At 39.3% G+C, this 26,810-nt stretch overlaps 1 protein-coding gene across 6 annotated transcripts in view; it reads left to right on the top strand.

Annotated features, from left to right (window-relative positions):
* The window catches only part of LOC121379375 (zinc finger MIZ domain-containing protein 1-like), a 241,183-nt gene that overhangs the window by 208,910 nt on the left and 5,463 nt on the right, over positions 1-26,810 (top strand). For 5 of the 6 annotated variants that reach the window (XM_041507963.1, XM_041507959.1, XM_041507960.1 and 2 more), the window contains 13 exons: positions 4,314-4,580; positions 6,606-6,855; positions 7,814-8,056; positions 9,091-9,333; positions 11,058-11,190; positions 11,689-11,824; positions 12,538-12,748; positions 13,845-13,950; positions 15,261-15,415; positions 16,100-16,167; positions 17,239-17,390; positions 19,444-19,575; positions 22,543-22,784. In XM_041507963.1, coding sequence (XP_041363897.1) covers positions 4,314-4,580; positions 6,606-6,855; positions 7,814-8,056; positions 9,091-9,333; positions 11,058-11,190; positions 11,689-11,824; positions 12,538-12,748; positions 13,845-13,950; positions 15,261-15,415; positions 16,100-16,167; positions 17,239-17,390; positions 19,444-19,575; positions 22,543-22,784 — 2,338 coding nt within the window. The remainder of the gene's footprint in view (positions 1-4,313; positions 4,581-6,605; positions 6,856-7,813; positions 8,057-9,090; positions 9,334-11,057; positions 11,191-11,688; positions 11,825-12,537; positions 12,749-13,844; positions 13,951-15,260; positions 15,416-16,099; positions 16,168-17,238; positions 17,391-19,443; positions 19,576-22,542; positions 22,785-26,810) is intronic. The other variant, XM_041507961.1, reaches the window with a different exon arrangement.

Genomic DNA, 26,810 nt, shown 5'->3' with positions numbered 1-26,810 from the left:
ACTGTAACCCATGCTGTACTCACTCGACTTGACTGTAACCCATGCTTTACTCACTCGACTAAACCATGCTGTACTCACTCGACTCGACTAACCCATGCTTTACTCACTTGACTTGACTATAACCATGCTTTACTCATTCGACTCGACTATAACCATGCTTTACTCACTCGACTACTGTAACCATGCTTTACTCACTTGACTCAACTGTAAACATGCTTGACTCGCTCGACTGAAACCCATGCTTAACTAACTTGACTCGACTGTAACCATGCTTGACTCTAAACTGTAACCCATGCTTTTCTCACTAGACTAATCATACTGACTGTAACCCATACTTGACTGACTCGACTGTAACCCATGCTTGACTCGCTTGACTGTAACCATGCTTGACTTTAAACTGTAACCCATGCTTTACTCACTAGACTAACCATACTGACTGTAACCCATACTTGACTGACTTGACTGTAACCCATGCTTGATTCTTTTAACTGTCTTGACTAACCCATGTTTGACTCGACTGTAACCATGGTTACGACTCACTTAAGTGGATTAATTATCTTTGTTACCCACTGTCACTTTTTAACTTATAATGACATAGCAGCATTCTTTTCAATCAGATGTGTATAATACAAAATGTTACCAGTGTGATTGTGTTTAAAAATAAATAGTTTTCAGTACTGTTGTAACCACTGCTGATAAAAATAAGCTGTTTAATGTTTATGAAACAAATAAATGAAAATGTTTTTGTAAATCTGTGCAGATTGTATAACATTATGTCTAATCTTGACTTGTGAATGGAAATGTTAAATGAATGAAAGTAAAATTCTGCTCATAGCAAACAACTAACCAAATGTCGTCGTTTTAAAGCCAGCCAATCAGTGGCAGTAAAAGCAATCTGCAAGTATTAAAAAAATATGGATAATAAAAGTATATCATACATGTTTAGTTAAATCATTCAAATCGTACAGTTCTTAACTGGTAGATATTTGGTTCTGATCTTAGTACTGATGACAACTCATGCCAGAGTGAATGCCACACTTGGCATGCTCATACATTGAATAGTCTGGCTGGAGCATGTATATCAAATGCTCTGGTATGTGCTGTGTACTCCGTTCTATGTGGATATAAAAGAATCCTTGCTGCTAATTTGTAACGAGTGGCCTAGTGCAAGTTGAATACAAACCTGTCTTAGTTAGGCATCACAGGGAATAACTGATGTATTTTTGTGATGGGGTGTCATTAAACAGTCATTAATCATTCATTCATTCATTCATTCACTCATTCATCACAGGGAATAGCTGATGTATTTTTGTGGTGGTATGTTGTTAAACATTCATTCATCCATCCATCCATTCATTCATCCATCCATCCATCCATCCATCCATCCATCCATCCATCCATCCATCCATTCATCCTTCCATGCATCCTTCCATGCATCCTTCCATGCATTCATTTATTCAATTTACATTGGTTCAAATTGCTATAAACACTTTACAAAGTGGAGCTTCATGCCACTTGGGCAGTTGTAGGTTTAACAAGAATGCATACTTTTATGAAAAACGTTTTTGATTGAGGAATATTGAAACACTTAAATACCTCTTGACCTGGATTTGTTTGAATACAGAGATCAAAGCCACAATGTCATTGATTGTTTTTGTTACAATTAACACTGGGTATGTGTGATGTTGAATCTGGCTGTTTGTACACCGGGTCAAACTTGAAAGAACAATAACTGATTTATAAAATATCACTTTTAACACTTTGACTTTTTCATTAATTTTTACTCAGTTAATATTTGTTACCAGATAGCTATAGGTGTGAGATTTGTTTCATGTAATAAGAAAAGTGTGTGTAAGGGTATAAAATATTTAGATTCATTTTCTCAAGTGTTGGATGTTTTATTTCTTTGTTTGTTGATTTTTTTTCTTCTGTTATATTTTTATAAACAGATCTTTTTGATCGAAGGGAAAAGTGTGGCTTCAATGTGAGGATGTAAAAAAATAAATATATATATACTACTCAAAAGAATTTAAGGGTCAGACGATATTTTGGACATTATTTTCTGAATGTCAATTATATTAGCTAGACCATAATGTCACGCATGGTATTGTTCCATTTTGACGAAAGTGGGTCTAAGCAACCCATAAATGAATTAAAATCCACTGTCATTGACACTGTCGACTAGTTCTAATGGTGAAAACATGCTTACATTTGCACGTAAATTAGGGCGAAAGCGAAAGGTCTGCTAAGTGCCCATAACTTGCTTTTTCACAAAGCGCTTCATTTGCACGCTTTGCACGTGTATTCCATGTTCCCAATGCTGAATTTCCGTATAATTGGAGCTTGCGTTCGTGTACGGTGCACACTCCAAATTCAACAATGGTACGACTTCAACTGACTATCGAAGATCGAGGAAGCTCTATTGCTTGGCTTCAGGATGGCAGTACGCAAAGAAATGTTGCTCTGAGACTTGGTGTCAGTCAGAGTGTCGTTGGCCGACTGTGGCAACGGTACCAAGCAACGAATTCTGTTTGAAATCGTCCACGTTCGGGAAGACCCCGAAGCACTACAAATAGAGAGGACCGCTACATCACCAATATGGCTCTGCGTCAACGCACAACCACTGCACGCCGATTACGTGACAATCTGCGGACTGCGACTGGAACTCGAGTGTCTGATCAAACCATACGCAATCGTCTGAGAGCCAATAATCTACGCTGCCGTCGCCAGGCTGTTCGACCACGTCACAGAACGGCCAGACGTCACTGGTGCATGCTTCATCTGCGGTGGCAACGTGTTCAGTGGGGTCGAGTGATGTTCACTGATGAGTCCAGGTTTAGTCTCCAGTTCATCGACGGTTGGGTTCGTGTCTACAGACGTCCTGGGGAGCGCTTCGCTGACGTTAACGTTAGACAACGTCACCGGTTCGGTGGTGGCAGCATCATGGTGTGGGGCGGCATCTCTATCCACCACAGGACCCCGCTCTATGTGGTGGATGGCAATCTGAATGGAATCCGCTATCTGAATGAGATTATCCGGCCGTTGGTTCTCCCAGGCCTTCAGCAGATTGGCGGCGGGGCAGTTCTGCAGGATGACAATGCCAGACCCCACCGCGCCAGGGTGGTAACGGACTTTCTCAGACAACAAGGTATCGCCAGGATGGATTGGCCAGCATATTCGCCTGACTTGTCCCCAATAGAGACGCCTGGGACGAATTAGGCAACAGCATGAGACAACGATGTGTCGAGTGTATTCACGCCAGGGGTGGATTCACACACTATTAAACAAATGTTCTAATGTGTAAAATCCATGTTTGATAACCTTCAACTTTGACAGCATGTCATGTGACTTTCTTGTATACAGTGACATTTATTTGTGTTTTTTTGTAAATATGGAATAATAATAAAAAAAAATTTGGTGTAGTTTACATCATCAATCTAATACACTCTGAAAATTATTTGGTTATAAATTTTTGACCCTTAAATTCTTTTGAGTAGTATATATATAAAAAAAAGTTTTTGCTGATTTTGCTTAATGGCAATGCGTAATATAGACACATAACTTAGATTTGTGATTCACCTGTGCTAAATATTATTTTTAGCCTCACTGTGAGTTATGCAATTGTGAGTTTATGAATGTACTCCTACATAACAGTTTCAAGGTTCAGACAGGATTAGGCTAGCTGGTAGAATGTTTGCCCCAAAGTGCTCTGTGATGTGGGATCCAATCCCTTGGTGGATCCATTCTGGGATTGGTTTTTTAACCGGTTCTAACCAGGGTCCATATTTTCAAAGATATCTTAACACTGCATATCATCGTAAGCTATGACATCACTGTGGCATGTGCTGTAGTGATGTCATAGCCTACAATAGTTATAAGATTTCGTAGCGCTAAGATAGCTTTGACAATATAAGCCCAGGCCTCTTAGAAAAAATTAAAACACATATTTCAGGATTTCCCCCCAAATTTTGTTAACCAGTTTTGACCAACTAAGTGATGTAAATGCACCGATGGAAAATGGCTTATGGAAAACTTGAGTGAGTGATCACTGGCATAGGAAGCAGGATGGCAAGGGGGACATGTGCAGCAGCAGCAATGGTTTATATATATATATATATATATATATATTTATATATATATGTGTGTGTGTGTGCCCTCCCCCCTCCCCCCCCCCCATGCCTGGTGATGGACAAACAATATTACTGGTTTTAGAGGCATGTTGTCTTCTACGAAATTAATTGAGTAAAACAATAAATCATTTATTATTTTCCACAATCACGTAAGTGATTTTAAAACTTGTTGTTGTTTTCCAGTGGTGACCCGAGTGCAGGATGGGGAGGACCAAACAGTGGCCAGCCCGGGTTGTCCGTGGTGACGACGGTGTGGGGGGTGACGCCCACCACCCAAACCGCACCCTTCACGCACAATACCCCCGGGCCTGGCTTCACCAACACCACCATGTCGGGGACGCACTTCAGCCAGCAACCGCAGGGCTTTCCCGGCACCGCGGGCATCAACAAGGGAGCTCCGTACCCCGGTCAGATGATGCCCCAGCAATACAGGAGGGAGCCACGGCCAAGGTGGGTGGAAATGTGGTCTTAGTGTTAAATTGTTGAAGATATCTTATTAATTAACATCTATGGCCAAGGTGGGTTGAAAAATGTGGTCTTAGTGTTAAATTGAAGATATCTTATTTATTAAGATCTATGGCCAAGGTGGGTTGAAAAATGTGGTCTTAGTGTTAAATTGTTGAAGATATCTTATTAATTAAGATCCACGGGCAAGGTGTGTTGAAAAATGTGGTCTTAGTGTTAAATTGTTGAAGATATCTTATTAATTAAGATCCACGGCCAAGGTGGGTGGAAATGTGGTCTTAGTGTTAAATTGTTGAAGATATCTTATTAATTAAGATCCACGGCCAAGGTGTGTTGAAAAATGTGGTCTTAGTGTTAAATTGTTGAAGATATCTTATTTATTAAGATCCACGGCCAAGGTGTGTTGAAAAATGTGGTCTTAGTGTTAAATTGAAGATATCTTATTAATTAAGATCCACGGCCAAGGTGGGTTGAAAAATGTGGTCTTAGTGTTAAATTGTTGAAGATATCTTATTAATTAAGATCCACGGCCAAGTGTTAAATTGTTGAAGGGCCATAAATCGGTGTTCATTGGAAAAGGCATTTAAATTTATTTTAAAACAGTTTTTTCATGATATGTAAGAAATAGAATACAACATTTGTGTCCATTAGGTACCATTTATGTTACAACTCGTTTAAAAACGTATCCAACTCGCTTTTGCTTGTTCGATACGTTTTAAAACAACTCGTAACATAAATGGTATCTAACATAAATGTAGTTTTCGCTATGTACATAATTAAGATCCACAACCAAGGTTGGTTTTGTAAGGTTTTATCTTTGTTATTAAGATTTTTACGAAAACAAAAATATTTTCTGAATCCTTTCGAAAACAAAATAATTTCTGAAACCTTGACATTTAAAGTAGCTTATTAATTTACATATTGGCTCTCATTACAACCATTCAGTGAGTGCGGAAGTACCTGTGACTGACAAAGTCATTACCTTTTACAGACCTAGTATTTAAGCAGGTGTTTTATTGACGTAACAAAGCAATAACACACATTGTCTACTCACAGCATAATACAGTAAAAAGAAAAAAAATCAATGTTTGTGGTTTTATTAACTTGGTTATTTGAAATCTTCAGATAGTTATGTTTAAAAAGCAACAGTAGGAATTGTCTACTCACAGCATAATACAGTAAAAAGAAACAAAAATCAATGTTTGTGGTTTTATTAACTTGATTATTTAAAATCTTCAGATAGTTAAATTTACATGTGTTTATGTGTTTTTAAATCACCAGAATGTTTCTACCATAGATCACAGGTTACAAACATAGACGTTGCTTCATGGACATTTAGTTAAATCTAGTCAGTTTTCCAGAGTTTAAAAAGCGGAGAATTAAGAAAATAAACATTGAAATTTGTTACTATATGTATTAGTTTTGCAGAGTTTAAAAAGCGGAGAATTAAGAGAATAAACATTGAAATTTGTTACTATGTGTATTACACTATTGTGTCACATTGGGCAGGACATAAAGCGGCCGGTCTAGGATTGATCCATGTCAGTGCACCACAACTGGTATATCATAGGCCATGGTATGTGCTAATCTGTCTGTGGGATGGTGCATATAAAAGATTCCATGCCACTAATGGAACATTGTAGTAGGTTTCCTCTCTAAGACTAAAATATTTGACATCTGATAGCTGATGGTTAATACATCTATCTACTCTAGTGGTGTCGTTAAACAAATGAAACTTAACTATTGTGTGACAACTGTAACCTTAAACCTGAATAAATGATGCAGAAATCAGTGAACACAATAAATCTTGAATTGCAGAATGAATCTTCATGGACTGACAGTTACACATATTGTGATGTTGTGTTCATAACATTATTATTTCATTATGAGGGCTGCATGGAAATTAAGAAAGTCAATGTAATCGTATGTCAGATAACAAATAGCCGTAGTTTAAAAATGTGCCATTTAGGTTTTATGTGGATCTAATTTGTGATATCTGTATTTTTTCAGTGATAACTTCAGTGGGTATCCTCCAACCCCGAATACTCCTGGTTCGAACCCCCCTGGTACTGCCGCTGGTGAATACTCTGCACCACCAGCTGCATTGACGGCAGCAGCGTTTGTGGCAGCAGCCGCCACAGCCACAGCAACAGCCACTGCAACGGCTAGCATGGTGGCATTGCAAGAACAGCAGAATCAGCAGCAGCAGATGAACATGCAAATGAACATGAGCATGAACAACAACTACCCACATATGCAGGTATGTTACTCAAATGAACATGAGTATGAACAACAACTACCCACATATGCAGGTATGTTACTCAAATGAACATGAGTATGAACAACAACTACCCACATATGCAGGTATGTTACTCAAATGAACATGAGTATGAACAACAACTACCCACATATGCAGGTATGTTATTCAAATGAACATGAGTAACAACTACCCACATATGCATGTATGTTATTCAAATGAACATGAGTATGAACAACAACTACCCACATATGCAGGTATGTTATTAAAATGTGAAACATCGAACTTATAGGCGAAGATATACGGTATGTTACTCAAATGTATGAACAATAACTACCAACATATGCAGGTATGTTACTCAAATGAACATGAGTGTGAACAACAACTACCCACATATGCATGTATGTTATTCAAATGAACATGAGTAACAACTACCCACATATGCAGGTATGTTACTCAAATGAACATGAGTATGAACAACAAATACCCACATATGTATGTATGTTATTCAAATGAACATGAGTAACAACTACCCACATATGCAGGTATGTTAATAAAATGAACATGAGTATGAACAATAACTACCAACATATGCAGGTATGTTACTCAAATGAACATGAGTATGAACAACAACTACCCACATGCAGGTAAGTTACTCAAATGATCATGAGTATGAACAACACCTATGCACATATGCAGGTACGTTACTGTCATATACAGATATTATAATAAATGAGCTACCAGTTACTATCAGTTATGTCCCATGTGAAATAATTTTCCATTTGTCACAAGCTTTAGGTTTAAAATACATATTGACCTCTGTAAAGAATATATTTTCTTAAGTGACTGCTTATTACAGATTTAACAATAATTCCACATTTTAAAATTAATTTGATGGAATCTTGATTTTATTAATGTATTCTCCTTTTTTTCTGACCGTCTAGCGTGTTTGTTCTTACAGATGCAGCCAGGCCACCAGCTCTACAACAACCAGTACCCCCCTGGCATGCAGCAACGCCCCCCTGGTCACATGCCAATGGGACAGGGACCAAGCCCGGGTCCTGGTCCCATGCCAACCAAAGTGAATATGCCAAATATGAATATGTACAATGCACGGCGGGCGGCCCCATATCCGAACCCGCATCAGTTCCTGCAGGCCAAGCGGGGCCAGCCGGTTCACTACCCAAACGGAACGCAGGTCGATGTGAGTAGCTTACAGAAACGATACTCATCATTGGGAAAACCCCCCCCCCCAACCCCATAGCTTGGATCTCTCTAATATGTAGTACGGCCGTGACCCTAGTTTCAAACGTCATGACCGGCGTTTCAAAGGTCCTGACCCTAGTTAGGTCCTGACCCTAGTTTCAAAGGTCTGCACCTTTCTATTTTACACACAATTATACACATGATTTTTCTGCTTCTTATTGGATTTTAGCTTCGTTTTGTTTGCAAAATCATTTTTATGAATTAAGACTGGATTTAAATGTTGAAAAATTACCTTTATTTACCTTAAAATATTGAAGATCAATTAAGTTTTTAGAATTTTAAATTGGTATTGCATTCCTGCTACTACAATCACCAGGACGACCAGAAATGAGGGTAAACTGCTTTAAAGGACATCTTTGTGTTTTTTCTCTTTGAATTTACTTTGATGGTTCATAACCATTTCAAGGTTTGCGAAATGGTAACCTCACATCACCAGTGATAATATATTGCCCATATATAATACTGATAAAAGTAGACATTGTAAAATGCATAAATAATTAAGAAAATAAATATGACTTTTTTTAGAAAGTTGCAAAATCGTAGCCTCAGTTTAATATATAATACCCATGCATAATATTGTTGGTATGTTTTTTAATGCAGTGGATTGTGTTTAATATATACTGATGGAAAAAAATTATCGAATTGTAGACCAAATTGAATTCACAACTAACGTAGTAATGTCTGTATTTCATACTAAGTTGTTATGTTGCATTGAATGTCTGTAGTGTTGAATGTGCTGCCTATATGTTCCCAGTCAACTTCTGACAATATGAATTGATTTTTGATGCAGTCATTATTTCTTGTTGCTATCTGTGTGATCCTTTATTTCTTTCCATCAGTATATGCATTACCCATGCATAATATTGTTTTAACATCTCTTGATGCAGTGGATTGTGTTTAATATATACATTACCCATGCATAATATTGTTTTAACATCTCTTGATGCAGTGGATTGTGTTTTTCAATTTCAGTTTGTTCCTGGTCCCCAGAGTCCCTATAACCACCAGCAGTTCCCCGGGAAACCACAGTTCCCCCCAACACAGCAGCCTCTACCGTCACCCACATACGGACCTCCCCAGGGCATGAGGCCTGCCGGCCCCGGGGCCTATCCCAGCACCCAGAACCCCTACATGACGCAGAACCAGTACCCACCCAGCAGACCCCCGGGCCAGGCCCCACCTGGATTCAATCAGTTTTCTGGACAGGTGAATACAGTAAGAAAATGTTGATAATTTTACTGGTCTCACTGCACATTTAATTTAGTGTTGGTTAATCTAGTATCTTTATGTCACTAGTAAAAAAACATTGATAACGTTACAGGTCTCACTGCACAGTTAATTTAGTGTCTTGATTGCAATGTTTGTTGGTCAGTTTAGGATCTTTAAGTCACTTGATAAGTACCACTGTTTGTCCCACAATTTATCACAATGGGGGAAGAGGAGGGGCAATTTGTTATATAAACCGACCCACAAAATATCATTTTATTTGTCTTATATGCAGATACTTGATATTTAAAATAATTGGTATGATGTCTGTCAGATGTCACATGTCTGATGTGAAGGCTGAAAAATCATTATGTGGACTAGGAAGTAGTCTTTGATTCTTACATTTTATTCTTGAAGGAAAAACTAGAAATTGAAAAGCAGCTCTAAACAGCAAGTATTGGTATAACTTCTTTAGTTGTACAATACTTTAAAACTGAAATCAAAGGCTGCTCGTGAAATAGATTACCAGAAAGCATATTGTGTATTTTGTGTGGCTCTTGCCTCAGGATCCCTGTTAATTTCGAACCCTGCCATATTAATTATGGAACAGCCCGTTGCTATGAGCCTTGGTGGTCCAGTGGTTAAAGCTTTAGCAGACACATACTTGCACTACATCAGCTTCTCCCTCACTGACCACTGACCACTGACCCATATCCTCGGACAGCTCAAATAGTTGGTGTTTGCCCAGGACAGCATGCTTGAACCGTAACTGAATAAAATCAAAAAAAAATCTGAAGTCTTCCTGACAAAACTGGTCATTAAAACATCATGGTGCACTTCTTGTACAAATGTACCACATCTGAGGTCATTTTAAAAATACTCTGCTTTTTGTTCTTGTTGCTTTAAAAAAAATTTGAATATGCTGAAACTGTTTTCTGTGGATTAAAATTATCTCGAACAAACCTGCGGGAAGTGAAACAACAAAGCCGAGATGGCAAACAAACGTTGAGCGCTGTGTACTGGGCTGACCCGCGTTTTGTTTGCGACAGAAATAACTTGTTGTCTTGTTTGTACTCTCCTCTTTTATATCTGACCGCACTGTGTGGAGCACAGACACTTTCATTTCACAAATTAAATAAACTGTGCTGGCAACTTTTCAAAATATTTTCTGTTTGTCATTATTTGTTGAAGTATTAGAAAATCAACTTTAAAATGTTCATCGATTTGTACTGGAAATGCAGGTTACCTCATTCTAGATGGGCCAGTTTCAAGAAAATGTATCTAAAGATTTAACTTTTAAACTTTTTAAAAATATAATAATATAAAAATTGTTAAGTTATAAAAACTTTAGTAGACATTATAAGTTAAAATAAATTTTTAAAACATTACTTTTTAATTTTTTACCCTAAGGATAACTCCATACTTTGTCACCCAGTAGCTGATGGGTTTTTTTTTGGGGGGTGGGGTGGGGGGGGTTGCTTGAATTTCATTATACATTTATTCATTCATTTATCCAGTAGCATTCACTTCCATATTTTTTTTTATTGGTATTTACTTTTGTTTCTTTATTCTCCTGAAGATATTAATTTTATACTGACCAAATGTTGAATATTTTTCAAAATGTACATTTAATTTTAAGGTGGTTTCAGTGAAAACAACTTTTAAAGTTTTTTTATTGGTATTTGCTGTAATAAAAGTATTGTGACATACCCATGTTTTTTTTCTCCTTACAGCAGCCTGCCTATTCACCGATCCATGGCAACCCCACCCCTCCCATGACCCCCGGGGCAGTGCCTCCAGGGTACTCCACTGGAGACATTAAGCCAAACTTTGGAGACTTCAAACCACAGCTACCTATCAAAAAAGGTAAATTTCTTGTGTTTAATGCTTTGTTATGTTTTACGTACCCATGTATATCTAGCATGACTGGCCCGTTTTCAATACAGTACAATTACATTTGCACCCATATGCATAATGGGCATATAAAGTTAAATCTGGATAGACCCTAATACTCCTATACCAACATTTCAGTTTTATCTGCCAGATAGAAGTTAAACACAGATAAGGGCCCTATCTGGTCGTCATGCATTTTGTCAACAGGTACAGAGACTGGCATTAGGAAAATCACACAAATTTCATGATATTGCTGAACTTGCACATGTTCAATTAAATATAAAAGAAATAGGGTATGTGACTTACTATATGTTGAATTATTTGTTAATATATTATCAACAGAAGATGTGTGGAATGTTCCTACCAGTGTATTGAAATAGGGAGAGTACCACTGGTTAGAGGTCAGGATAAGTATTAATGAACAAAAAGAAAACCAGCCAAGTTTTCTACATGCTTGTTTATGTATTTCAGAGAACGACGAGTTGCGGTTGACATTTCCCGTGCGTGACGGCGTTGTGTTGCCACCGTTCAGACTGGAGCACAACCTGGCTGTCAGTAACCATGTCTTCCACCTGCGGGAGTCAGTCTATCAAACTCTCATGTGGAGGTTAGTAATTCTTGTGTGAAGGTTAGTCATTCAAACTCGTGTGGAGGTTAGTCGTGTGTCTGTCTACCAAACTGATGTGGATGTTAGTCTATCAAACTCTCATATGGAGGTTAGTCATGTGTCAATCAAATTCATGTGGATGTTAGTCTATCAAACTCTCTTATGGAGGTTAGTCGTGTGTCAATCTATCAAATTCATGTGGATGTTAGTCATGTGTCCATCTATCAAACACTCATGTGGATGTTAGTCATATTTCTGTTTTTCAAACTGATATGGAAGTTAGTTGTTTTTCTCTCTGTCAAACTGATGTGGAGGTTAGTCAGAACTGTTTCTTATTATGGTTTAAACAATATTTATCCCTGTTTATATTAACAGATGGGATTGGTCAACAGGCATAGCCTATATAAAGACCTTTCCATACATTGTACAACTGAAATATTAGCTGGTCAACATTGACATTTTAGAAAGTACAAGATGTGCATTTAGTGTTGAAAAAATATTGTATGTTTAACCTGTCAGAATATAAATATTTTTAGGTAGATTAGAACGGAGAAACTAGAAGAATAAAGAAGGGGAATGGTTTTATCAGTCAAACCGTTTGCTTTCACTTTGTTGTTATTATGGGAGTCAGTTAAATCAAACACTGATATGGATGTTAATCATTGATGTTTCATATTAAGAGAAACTAACTCAAAATCTGACTACTTTCTCAGGTCTGATCTGGAGCTGCAGTTGAAATGTTTCCACCATGAAGACCGTCAGATGAACACGAACTGGCCTGCGTCTGTGACGGTGAGCGTGAACGCGAACCCACTGACGATAGAGCGTGGGGAGAACAAGTCGTCACACAAACCGCTGTACCTGAAGGAGGTGTGCCAGCCGGGCCGTAACACCATACAGATCACCGTCACCGCCTGCTGCTGTGTATGTCGTCCATTCACTCTCATTGTACAACAGTCACTCAATTCACGGCTAGCTCTGGCACTCGTCAATTGCAAATTTTAAAAACAAATGGCAAATTTTGTTTTAATTTGGCAAAATAATTTCAAGTGTTAATTGATCTTTTGTTGCAATGATAACTGTGTTTCTACAGTTTTTGTTGCACTGATAACTGTGTTTCTACATTTTTTGTTGCAGTGATAACTGGGTTTCTACAGTTTTTGTTGCAGTGATAACTGGGTTTCTACAGTTTTTGTTGCAGTGATAACTGGGTTTCTACAGTTTTTGTTGCAGTGATAACTGTGTTTCTACAGTTTTTGTTGCACTGATAACTGTGTTTCTACAGTTTTTGTTGCAGTGATAACTGGGTTTCTACAGTTTTTGTTGCAGTGATAACTGGGTTTCTACAGTTTTTGTTGCAATGATAACTGTGTTTCTACAGTTTTTGTTGCACTGATAACTGTGTTTCTACAGTTTTTGTTGCAGTGATAACTGGGTTTCTACAGTTTTTGTTGCACTGATAACTGGGTTTCTACAGTTTTTGTTGCAGTGATAACTGGGTTTCTGCAGTTTTTGTTGCAATGATAACTGTGTTTCTACAGTTTTGGTTGCACTGATAACTGTGTTTCTACAGTTTTTGTTGCAGTGATAACTGGGTTTCTACAGTTTTTGTTGCACTGATAACTGGGTTTCTACAGTTTTTGTTGCAGTGATAACTGGGTTTCTACAGTTTTTGTTGCAGTGATAACTGGGTTTCTACAGTTTTTGTTGCAGTGATAACTGGGTTTCTACAGTTTTTGAAGCTTAATAGATAATTTGGTGAAATTTTCTGCAGACCCACTTATAGTACTTCTGTTCCTCCATGAACATTGTCCCATGCCATATTACTGTAAATAAAATGTGTTGAGTGCATCATTAAATAAAACATTTCCATGAACATTGTTTCTTATAAATAATTTCAGTTTAATTGGACGTTTTTTAAACGTGTACATAAAACATTTTGATTTGTTAAAAGCATGTGTTTCATTCTCATGTTTGTTATACAACTGGTAAATAGTCATTGTTTTATTTACTATTTCAGTCTCATCTGTTTGTCTTACAACTGGTTCACCGACCGAGTATCAGATCTGTGTTACAGGGCCTTATGCGAAAACGCTTACTGCCTGCGGAACACTGCATAACCAAGAGTAAGTCGCACATTTTCACACCTTATAACAGTTTATTTTGCAATACATTTGTAACAGTGCTTTTTAGATATTTCCAAAAACATTTTATAAATATAATTTGTCATTCATTCATTGATAAACTGTTAATTAATAATATTCATAAGAATAAAGATTTAAAAAGTACATTTTCAAATGAAACATTGATTATGATTAATGTTTTTTAAAACGATATATTCTCCAAAAACATTATTGAAGTAAGTGATTTTTGTTGTTGCACAACCGTTTACCCTGCTTGACATTTGCTTTTAGTGCACACTTGATCAATAATATCTTGAAACACATCCAGCTACATTAAATGGACTTGAGTGTTTGAGAATTTCATTGGAATGTGTTCAATACAAATAAAACACAGCGATGGACTTGAAACAGTCTTCGCTAGAATCATTCAACATTTAGTGTTCCATATCTGGAGGTTGTTTCTCATTAACCTCCACCCCTCCGCCCCCGACTGTTATCAGTGAGAGAAAAGCAGTCATTATTATAGTAATGTTTTCTTGATGCAGCAGACATACTGTAACGTTTTGGCTGTTGTGGAAGAGTTAACCGTTGAAACGGTTGTTGAGCTGTGAATCGGTTGTGTCTTGTCGTCTACTCGGTCTCTACAAACAACCGCTTGCCTGTTTATATTGATTTAAACCTGGCCGTGTTTGCCTACATGTCCACAAATACCACCACTCAGCAGCATCACTCTACAGCCAGCTTGTTCACTGCAGGTTGCAGTACAAGGGATGTAACTCTTAATAACGATTGGCATGGAGGTTGACACCTTGGTAAATTGTTGACTCAGATGCTGTGAGGTATCGGTCGTATGTCACCGACACTTAGTCTGCAAGGTGAAACTTACTGCCACCACACAGGCTATTCTTTGCAGTTAGCAGCAAGATGTCTTTTATGTGCTCCTGTAACACAGGACAGCATACACCACATTCTTTTGCATACCATTATAGTGGAACTCAGGTGAAATAAGTAAAAAACATACAGACAAGAATTTGTTTTGTAACCATGTAATATATAAGTATGCTCATTATCTTTCCAATTAAAGGACTTTTTGAGAAAAGTAGGTGGCCATCTCCGCTGAGTGCAGTGAAGTATGTAAGACAATTTGAAAGTAGATGGCGATGAAATGACAGCTGGTGCCAGAATGGCCAACTACTGCCTAATATTGAACTCTCAACATTCATACCAGGCTCTGGTTCAGTTATACTAAAATAGATTTCATTTCAAATACGGTTTTAAAAATATTTATTTGTTCATTTTCTTGTTGTTTTCAGTCAAAAGAAACTTTACGAACGTGCCAACGAGTAATAGTTCGATGAATGGTGAAGACGGGGTGGAACAAACTGCAATCAAAGTGTCTCTGAAATGTCCGATAACGTACCGACGGATAACGCTACCGGCCAGAGGTCATGACTGTAAACACATACAGGTATTGTTAATATGTTTAGTCTTTCTGTCTAGTTTGTTTGCTCTAGTACTACATTGCCAATCATAATAACTATTTATATTTCTGTTGCTATACAAATATTTTATACTGCTAACCAGTATTTTAATTAACTTACCAATTTTGACAATTTATAAGTAACAATTTATTGTCAGTGTTAAATATAATCATTTTTCTATGTAACGTGTTTGTTGGTTTTGTCTCTTGATAATGTCTTATTTTGTCCTCGATTACTTGAGATAACAAAATGTCTATTTTTATTATATAATATTCTGTGAAGTATCCGAAAATATTTTTGAAATAATAGTGGTTTCAGTAAACAGGGTTATACCTACAGTGGAAGCTGTTATTTTACTAGGTGATATTACTTATTAAAAAGACATCATTGGTTGGTTACACAGTTTACAGTAATTGCTCAATAGATTTGTCTATTTTCACTACTTTACAAAATGCAGTTGGTTCAGCTACACCATTTAAGATCAATTTGTAGTGTATTTTTTTGAAAGTATAACTAAAATGATGAAAGATACATAATAAGAAATTTAGCTTTTTTTTTTGTTAGGTATATTTTATGTGACTTGACTCGACTCGACTCATTGATTGCAGATTTTACTTTCTGAGATCTAAATGATACTTGATGAAAACCGTGAAATATCTTTGTATTTGCAGTGTTTTGATCTGGAGTACTATCTGCAACTGAACTGCGAGAGAGGAACGTGGCGCTGTCCTGTCTGCAAGTAAGAAATCACAGCACCACTTTCAAATAGTGTTGAATATCCACATATCTCAGTATAGAACTTTCCTGTGTTGAATATTCACATATCTCAGTATAGAACTTTACTATGTTGAATATCCACATATCTCAGTATAGAACTTTACTATGTTGAATATCCACATATCTCAGTATAGAACTTTCCTGTGTTGAATATCCACATATCTCAGTATAGAACTTTACTATGTTGAATATTCACATATCTCAGTATAGAACTTTACTTTGTTGAATGTTCACATATCTCAGTATAGAACTTTACTGTGTTGAATATCCACGTATCCACGTTAAGTAAATCATGAAAGGAGGGTTAATTAATGGATAATTTTAGAAAGAGTAGTTGTGACATTAAATTAAATGTTTTTGTAAAAAAATAAAAGAAGGTATGTAATAAATATACAACTTTACATATGTTGTTTTCGCTTCCTATTTACTGCACTCGTTTATTTGGGCAAGAACATACCACTCAACTGCTACACAAAATAAACTTGTGCAATAAATAGGAAGCGAAAACAATATATGTGAAGTTCTGTCTATATATTTAATGTTTGTGTGTGTTTTGTTAATAGAAGGACTGCATTAATGTGTTATATTTAATGTTTCTATTTGTTAACAGTAGGACTGCGTTAATGTGTTATATTTAATGTTTCTATTTGTTAACAGTAGGACTGCGTTAATGTGTTATATTTAATGAGTTTCTATTTAACAGTAGGACTGGGTTAATGTGTTATATTTAATGAATTTCTATTTGTTAACAGTAGGACTGGGTTAATGTGTTATATTTAATGAATTTCTATTTGTTAACAGTAGGACTGCGTTAATGTGTTATATTTAATGAGTTTCTATTAACAGTTGGACTGCGTTAATGTGTTGTATTTAATGAGTTTCTATTTAACAGTAGGACTGGGTTAATGTGTTATATTTAATGAGTTTCTATTTAACAGTAGGACTGGGTTAATGTGTTATATTTAATGAGTTTCTATTTAACAGTAGGACTGGGTTAATGTGTTATATTTAATGAGTTTCTATTTGTTAACAGTAAGACTGCGTTGCTGGAAGGTCTGGAGATTGACCAGTACATCTGGGGGATCCTGACCAATCTGAACAACACGGAGTTCGAGGAGGTGACAATTGATCAGACGGCCAGCTGGAAACCCGTTCCTGTGAAAACCATCAAAGAGGAAGAACCAAGTGAGTGCCACTGCCACTGCCACACTCTACTGTTTGGCTGGGCTCAAGTTTACAGTGTTAAGATGCTCTACTGTTTGGCTGGGCTCAAGTTTACAGTGTTAAGATGCTCTACTGTTTGGCTGGGCTCAAGTTTACAGTGTTAAGATGCTCTGCTGTTTGGCTGGGCTCAAGTTAACAGTGTTAAGATGCTCTACTGTTTGGCTGGGCTCAAGTTTACAGTGTTAAGATGCTCTGCTGTTTGGCTGGGCTCAAGTTTACAGTGTTAAGATGCTCTACTGTTTGGCTGGGCTCAAGTTTACAGTGTTAAGATGCTCTACTGTTTGGCTGGGCTCAAGTTTACAGTGTTAAGATGCTCTGCTGTTTGGCTGGGCTCAAGTTTACAGTGTTAAGATGCTCTACTGTTTGGCTGGGCTCAAGTTTACAGTGTTAAGATGCTCTGCTGTTTGGCTGGGCTCAAGTTTACAGTGTTAAGATGCTCTGCTGTTTGGCTGGGCTCAAGTTTACAGTGTTAAGATGCTCTGCTGTTTGGTTGGGCTCAAGTTTACAGTGTTAAGATGCTCTACTGTTTGGTTTACAGTGTTAAGATGCTCTGCTGTTTGGCTGGGCTCAAGTTTACAGTGTTAAGATGCTCTACTGTTTGGCTGGGCTCAAGTTTACAGTGTTAAGATGCTCTACTGTTTGGCTGGGCTCAAGTTTACAGTGTTAAGATGCTCTACTGTTTGGCTGGGCTCAAGTTTACAGTGTTAAGATGCTCTGCTGTTTGGCTGGGCTCAAGTTTACAGTGTTAAATGACTGTTTGGCTCTACTAAGATGCTTGCTGTTTGGCTGGGCTCAAGTTTACAGTGTTAAGATGCTCTGCTGTTTGGCTGGGCTCAAGTTTACAGTGTTAAGATGCTCTGCTGTTTGGCTGGGCTCAAGTTTACAGTGTTAAGATGCTCTGCTGTTTGGCTGGGCTCAAGTTTACAGTTTTAAGATGCTCTACTGTTTGGCTGGGCTCAAGTTTACAGTGTTAAGATGCTCTGCTGTTTGGCTGGGCTCAAGTTTACAGTGTTAAGATGCTCTGCTGTTTGGCTGGGCTCAAGTTTACAGTGTTAAGATGCTCTGCTGTTTGGTTGGGCTCAAGTTTACAGTGTTAAGATGCTCTACTGTTTGGTTTACAGTGTTAAGATGCTCTGCTGTTTGGCTGGGCTCAAGTTTACAGTTTTAAGATGCTCTACTGTTTGGTTGGGCTCAAGTTTACAGTGTTCAGATGCTCTACTGTTTGGCTGGGCTCAAGTTTACAGTGTTAAGATGCTCTACTGTTTGGCTGGGCGCAAGTTTACAGTGTTAAGATGCTCTGCTGTTTGGCTGGGCTCAAGTTTACAGTGTTAAGATGCTCTACTGTTTGGCTAGGCTCAAGTTTACAGTGTTAAGATGCTCTGCTGTTTGGTTGGGCTCAAGTTTACAGTGTTAAGATGCTCTGCTGATATTCCACATGATATTTCATCTTCAGTGTGCTGGGGAGGGATTTAGCTCAGTCAGTTGAACGCTTCCCTGTTCAAAGGCCGTGGTATGTGCTTTCCTGTCTGTGGGAAAGTGCATATAAAAGATCCCTTGCCGCTATTGGAAAAATGTAGCAGGTTTCCTCTGATGATTACAAGTCATAATTACCAAATGTTTGACATCCAATAGCTGGTGATTAATTAATCAGTGTGCTCTAGTGATGTTGTTAAACAAAACAAACTTAACTTTAGTGTGATTTGCAAAAAACTGCTTTTTTAATGTGATTATAATAATGTTCGTACTATTTTTTTAAACAATCAAATAATCATTTATGAATTATAATAAATATTAAAACAAATTTATATAATGAATATTAAATCCAGTTTATGTAATGGATATTAAAACTTATTTATATGAAACATTAGAATCAGATTATATAATAAGTATTAAATCTGGCTTATGTAATGGATATTAAAACCTATTTATATGATAAATATTGAAATCAGTTTATATAACAAGTATTCAAGAAGATTGCATGTGGTGTAAGATGATGCTATTCTCCTTACTTCAGATACTGACCAGTGCAGTGCGGGGCGGTGGATCAAGGCGATGTCTCCAGCCAGCATGCAGATGCCCACAATGAACAACATAGACCTCGGTCCACGGTCCTCCCCGTACTCCCTTCCCGCACCCGGTTCACAAGGTAGGTTACCTCCTCTCTATATACTCCCTTCCCACACCCCGTTCACAAGGTAGGTTACTCCCCTTCTATATACTCACTTCCTGCACCTGGTTCACAAGGTAGATTACTCCCTTCCCGCACCTGGTTCACAAGGTTGGTTACCCCCTCTCTATATACTCCCTTCCCGCACCCAGTTCACAAGGTAGGTTACCCCCTCTCTATATACTCCCTTCCCGCACCTGGTTCACAAGGTAGGTTACCCCCTCTCTATATACTCCCTTCCCGCACCCAGTTCACAAGGTAGGTTACCCCCTCTCTATATACTCCCTTCCCGCACCCAGTTCACAAGGTAGGTTACCCCCTCTCTATATACTCCCTTCCCGCACCCGGTTCACAAGGTATGTTACTCCTTTCCTGCACCAGGTTCACAAGGTATGTTACCCCCACCCCCCATACTCCCTTCCCACTCCCGGTTCACAAGGTAGGTTACCCCCTCTCTATATACTCCCTTCCTACACCCGGTTCACAAGGTAGGTTACCCCCTCTCTATATATTCCCTTCCCGCACCTGGTTCACAAGGTATGTTATTCCTTTCCTGCACCAGGATCACAAGGTATGTTACCCCCACCCCCCATACTCCCTTCCCACACCCAGCTCACAAGGTATGTTACTCCCTTCCTGTACCCAGTTCACAAGGTATGTTACTCCCTTCCTGTACCCAGTTCACAAGGTATGTTACTCCCTTCCTGTACCCAGTTCACAAGGTATGTTACTCCCTTCCTGTACCCAGTCCACAAGGTATGTTACTCCCCTTCCTGTACCCAGTTTACAAGGTATGTTACTCCCCTTCCTGTACCCAGTTCACAAGGTATGTTACGCCCTTCCTGTACCCAGTCCACAAGGTATGTTACTCCCTTCCTGTCCCAGTTCACAAGGTATGTTACTCCCCCTCCTGTACACAGCTCACAAGGTATGTTACTCCCTTCCTGTACCCAGTTCACAAGGTATGTTACTCCCTTCCTGTACCCAGTTCACAAGGTATGTTACTCCCTTCCTGTACCCAGTTCACAAGGTTTGTTACTCCCTTCCTGTACCCAGCTCACAAGGTATGTTACTCCCTTCCTGTACCCAGTTCACAAGGTATGTTACTCCCTTCCTGTACCCAGTTCACAGGGTATGTTACTCCCTTCCTGTACCCAGTTCACAGGGTATGCTGCTCCCTTCCTGTACCCAGTTCACAGGGTGTGTTACTTCCTTCCTGTACCCAGTTCACAAGGTATGTTACTCCCCCTCCTGTACACAGTTCACAAGGTATGTTACTCCCCCTCCTGTACCCAGTTCACAAGGCTTGTTACTCCCCTCCTGTACACAGTTCACAAGGTATGTTACTCCCTTCCTGTACCCAGTTCACAGGGTGTGTTACTTCCTTCCTGTACACAGTTCACAAGGTATGCTACTCCCTTCCTGTACCCAGTTCACAGGGAGTGTTACTTCCTTCCTGTACCCAGTTCACAAGGTATGTTACTCCCCCTCCTGTACACAGTTCACAAGGTATGTTACTCCCTCTCCTGTACCCAGTTCACAAGGTATGCTAATCCCTTCCTGTACCCAGTTCACAGGGTGTGTTACTTCCTTCCTGTACCCAGTTCACAAGGTATGTTACTCCCCTTCCTGTACCCAGTTCACAAGGCTTGTTACTCCCCTCCTGTACACAGTTCACAAGGTATGCTACTCCCCCTCCTGTACCCAATTCACAAGGCTTGTTACTCCCCTCCTGTACACAGTTCACAAGGTATGTTACTCCCCCTCCTGTACCCAGTTCACAAGGTATGTTACTCCCCCACCTGTACCCAGTTCACAAGGTATGTTACTCCCCCACCTGTACACAGTTCACAAGGTATGTTACTCCCCCTCCTGTACCCAGTTCACAAGGTATGTTACTCCCCCTCCTGTACCCAGTTCACAAGGTATGTTACTCCCCCTCCTGTACCCAGTTCACAAGGTATGTTACTCCCCTCCTGTACCCAGTTCACAAGGTATGTTACTCCCCTCCTGTACCCAGTTCACAAGGTATGTTACTCCCCCTCCTGTACACAGTTCACAAGGTATGTTACTCCCCCTCCTGTACCCAGTTCACAAGGCTTGTTACTCCCCTCCTGTACCCAGTTCACACGGCTTGTTACTCCCCTCCTGTACACAGTTCACAAGGCATGTTACTCCCCCTCCTGTACACAGTTCACAAGGCTTGTTACTCCCCTCCTGTACACAATTCACAAGGCTTGTTACTCCCCCTCCTGTACCCAGTTCACAAGGCTTGTTACTCCCCTCCTGTACACAGTTCACAAGGTATGTTACTCCCCCTCCTGTACACAGTTCACAAGGCTTGTTACTCCCGCTCCTGTACCCAGTTCACAAGGCTTGTTACTCCCCTCCTGTACACAGTTCACAAGGTATGTTACTCCCCTCCTGTACACAGTTCACAAGGCTTGTTACTCCCCCTCCTGTACCCAGTTCGCAAGGCTTGTTACTCCCCTCCTGTACACAGTTCACAAGGTATGTTACTCCCCCTCCTGTACACAGTTCACAAGGCTTGTTACTCCCCTCCTGTACCCAGTTCACAAGGCTTGTTACTCCCCCTCCTGTACCCAGTTCACAAGGCTTGTTACTCCCTTCCTGTACCCAGTTCACAAGGCTTGTTACTCGCCCTCCTGTACACAGTTCACAAGGCTTGTTACTCCCCCTCCTGTACACAGTTCACAAGGCGTGTTACTCCACTCCTGTACCCAGTTCACAAGGTATGTTACTCCCCCTCCTGTACTCACTGCACCAGGTTCACAATATTTTTTAAATTTAATTGAACATAGAAGAATGAATATCAATTCTTTTTTAATTATTCATACTAGTGTTACAATTCATTATTGAATAAAGGTTTTCAGTTCATTCACATTTGATGTGTTATTATTATTAATTTTGTGTTTATCTGTTTAGAACCACATCTCAGTCAACCGTTGCGACATCCGGAACATGCGGGCGCCAACGGAAATCACATGCCTCAAACGAACCAACCACAGATAGGCCATCAGAACGGAGGTCCCCCTCTCATCCACGCACCCAATGGAGTTCCGGTCCCGCCAAACCCCAGCGCAAACGACTGCCACATTTTATCAGATCTGAACTTTGACCCAGCAACTATTATTGACGGGGACGCGGGTACACAGTCAGGACTAGATGTAAGTGACAGGATTTTATTTATATTTATTTATTTATATTTTTAATTTTTTTTAATTATTATTGGGGGGGGGGGGTTTATTGGGTTTGTTTTAAAGATACTACAACTATGTAACACAAACAGACATTATTGTAATGATTATTGTCATGAAAGACTAATAAAGTTTCATAGTAGAAGTTCAAAAATATAAATTTTTAACAATGTAATCCCAAATGTATTGAATTTAATCATTGCACATTACTTTAGTGGTTGAAAATCTTAAACACAAGCAACCTAAGACATTTATGTAACTAACACCCAAAATTTGTGCTAAATTAGACAGTGTACTATAAACTTCAAGAGGGACTGACATAAGATGCCGATAAGCACAGAGTGCCAGTTAAGACAGATATATATGCCAAAAGACAGATGTATGCTGCTATGCACAGTGCCGGTTTAGACAGATATATGTCGCTAAGCACAATGCTGGTTTAGACAGATATATGTCCCTATGCACAGTGCTGGTTTAGACAGATATATGTCGCTAAGCACAATGCTGGTTTAGACAGATATATGTCGCTAAGCACAGTGCCGGTTTAGACAGATATATGTCGCTAAGCACAGCATACCAGTTTAGACAGATATATGTCGCTAAGCACAGCATACCAGTTTAGACAGATATATGTCGCTAAGCACAGCATACCAGTTTAGACAGATATATGTCGCTAAGCACAGCATGCCAGTTTAGACAGATATATGTCGCTAAGCACAATGCTGGTTTAGACAGATATATGTCCCTATGCACAGTGCTGGTTTAGACAGATATATGTCCCTATGCACAGTGCTGGTTTAGACAGATATATGTCGCTAAGCACAATGCTGGTTTAGACAGATATATGTCGCTATGCACAATGCTGGTTTAGACAGATATATGCCGCTATGCACAGTGCTGGTTTAGACAGATATATGTCGCTAAGCACAGCATGCCAGTTTAGACAGATATATGCTGCTAAGCACAATGCTGGTTTAGACAGGTATATGCCGCTATGCACAGTGCTGGTTTAGACAGATATATGTCGCTAAGCACAATGCTGGTTTAGACAGATATATGTCGCTAAGTACAGTGCCGGTTTAGACAGATATATGTCGCTAAGTACAGCATGCCAGTTTAGACAGATATATGTTGCTAAGCACAGCATGCCAGTTTAGACAGCTATATGTCGTTATGCACAGTGCCGGTTTAGACAGATATATGCTGCTAAGCACAGCATGCCAGTTTAGACAGATATATGTCGCTATGCACAGTGCCGGTTTAGACAGGTATATGCCGCTATGCACAGTGCCGGTTTAGACAGATATATGTCCCTATGCACAGTGCCGGTTTAGACAGATATATGTCGCTAAGCACAATACTGGTTTAGACAGATATATGTCCCTATGCACAGTGCCAGTTTAGACAGATATATGTCGCTAAGCACAGAATACCAGTTTAGACAGATATATGTCGCTATGCACAGTGCCGGTTTAGACAGGTATATGCCGCTATGCACAGTGCCGGTTTAGACAGGTATATGTCGCTAAGCACAGCATACCAGTTTAGACAGATATATGTCGCTAAGCACAGCATACCAGTTTAGACAGATATATGTCGCTATGCACAGTGCCGGTTTAGACAGGTATATGCCGCTATGCACAGTGCCGGTTTAGACAGATATATGTCGCTAAGCACAATGCTGGTTTAGACAGATATATGTCCCTATGCACAGTGCCGGTTTAGACAGATATATGTCCCTATGCACAGTGCCGGTTTAGACAGATATATGTCGCTAAGCACAGCATACCAGTTTAGACAGATATATGTCGCTATGCACAGTGCCGGTTTAGACAGGTATATGCCGCTATGCACAGTGCCGGTTTAGACAGGTATATGTCGCTAAGCACAGCATACCAGTTTAGACAGATATATGTCGCTAAGCACAGCATACCAGTTTAGACAGATATATGTCGCTATGCACAGTGCCGGTTTAGACAGGTATATGCCGCTATGCACAGTGCCGGTTTAGACAGATATATGTCGCTAAGCACAATGCTGGTTTAGATAGATATATGTCCCTATGCACAGTGCCGGTTTAGACAGATATATGTCCCTATGCACAGTGCCGGTTTAGACAGATATATGTCGCTAAGCACAGCATACCAGTTTAGACAGATATATGTCGCTATGCACAGTGCCGGTTTAGACAGGTATATGCCGCTATGCACAGTGCCGGTTTAGACAGGTATATGCCGCTATGCACAGTGCCAGTTTAGACAGGTATATTCCGCTATGCACAGTGCAGGTTTAGACAGGTATATGCTGCTAACACAGCATGCCGGTTTAGACAGATATGTTGCTATGTACAGAATACTGGTTTAGACAGATATGTCGCTATGCACAGAATGCTGGTTTAGACAGATATGTTGCTATGCACAGCATACTGGTTTAAACAGATATATGCTGCTATGCACAGAATGCTGGTTTAGACAGATATGTCGCTATGCACAGAATGCTGGTTTAGACAGATATGTCGCTATGCACAGCATGCTGGTTTAGACAGATATGTTGCTATGCACAGCATGCCGGTTTAAACAGATATATGCTGCTATGCACAGAATGCTGGTTTAGACAGATATGTCGCTGTGCACAGCATGCTGGTTTAGACAGATATGTCGCTATGCACAGCATGCTGGTTTAGACAGATATGTTGCTATGCACAGCATGCCGGTTTAAATAGATATATGCTGCTATGCACAGAATGCTGGTTTAGACAGATATGTCGCTATGCACAGAATGCTGGTTTAAACAGATATGTGCTGCTATGCACAGAATGCTGGTTTAAACAGATATGTGCTGCTATGCACAGAATGCTGGTTTAGACAGATATATGCTGCTATGCACAGCATGCTGGTTTAGACAGATATGTTGCTATGCACAGCATGCCGGTTTAAACAGATATATGCTGCTATGCACAGAATGCTGGTTTAGACAGATATGTCGCTATGCACAGAATGCCGGTTTAAACAGATATGTGCTGCTATGCACAGAATGCCGGTTTAGACAGATATGTGCTGCTATGCACAGCATGCTGGTTTAGACGGGTATATGCTGCTATGCACAGCATGCTGGTTTAGACAGGTATATGCTGCTATGCACAGCATGCTGGTTTAGACAGATATATGCTGCTATGCACAGAATGCTGGTTTAGACAGATATATGCTGCTATGCACAGAATGCTGGTTTAGACAGATATATGCTGCTATGCACAGAATGCTGGTTTAGACAGATATATGCTGCTATGCACAGCATGCTGGTTTAGACAGATATATGCTGCTATGCACAGCATGCTGGTTTAGACAGATATATGCTGCTATGCACAGAATGCTGGTTTAGACAGATATATGCTGCTATGCACAGCATGCTGGTTTAGACAGATTTTTATCCATCAAGATTATAGAAGCTATTTTACCGCTACAATATCGTAACTGTTGTAGGCTATGGTATTTGTTGTTGTGACGTCAAAGCTTGTGATGGTTTGACGATATCGTAGCGCTAAGATAGCTTTCAAAATCTTTAGCCAGGACTGTGATTATTGTGCCGGTTTACACAGAAAATGGATGTAGGCTATGGTATTTGTCGTTGTGACGTTATTTTTGAAGCTTATGTAGGTTTTACGATATCATAGTGCTAAGATAGCTTTGAAAATCTCTAGCCAGGACTGTGATTATTGTGCCGGTTTACACAGAAATCTGGATTATATAGGTATGGTTTGGACAGAATCCACAGTGTATAGTTCTTTAAGAAAGTTACACACAGCTAAGGGGGCAAGTTATAAACAAACTAGAGGGGAGGAGTTATCAACAATTAGGGAAGAGAGTTATAAACAATTAAGGGATAAATAGCTTTTGAAAATTCAGACCTAAATGTTTGAATTTGATTTATATCCGTCAAAGAAAATTAGTGAAGTGTCTGCGTTTTAGAAATAAATAAATAGGTTAATTTGTACTGATG

The sequence above is a fragment of the Gigantopelta aegis genome, chromosome 8, assembly GCF_016097555.1.
Source record: "Gigantopelta aegis isolate Gae_Host chromosome 8, Gae_host_genome, whole genome shotgun sequence".
In the NCBI taxonomy this organism is placed as follows: Eukaryota; Metazoa; Mollusca; class Gastropoda; order Neomphalida; family Peltospiridae; genus Gigantopelta; species Gigantopelta aegis.
The sequence above is the reverse complement of the archived record's forward strand: the minus strand, read 5'-3'. Positions and strand labels throughout refer to the sequence as shown.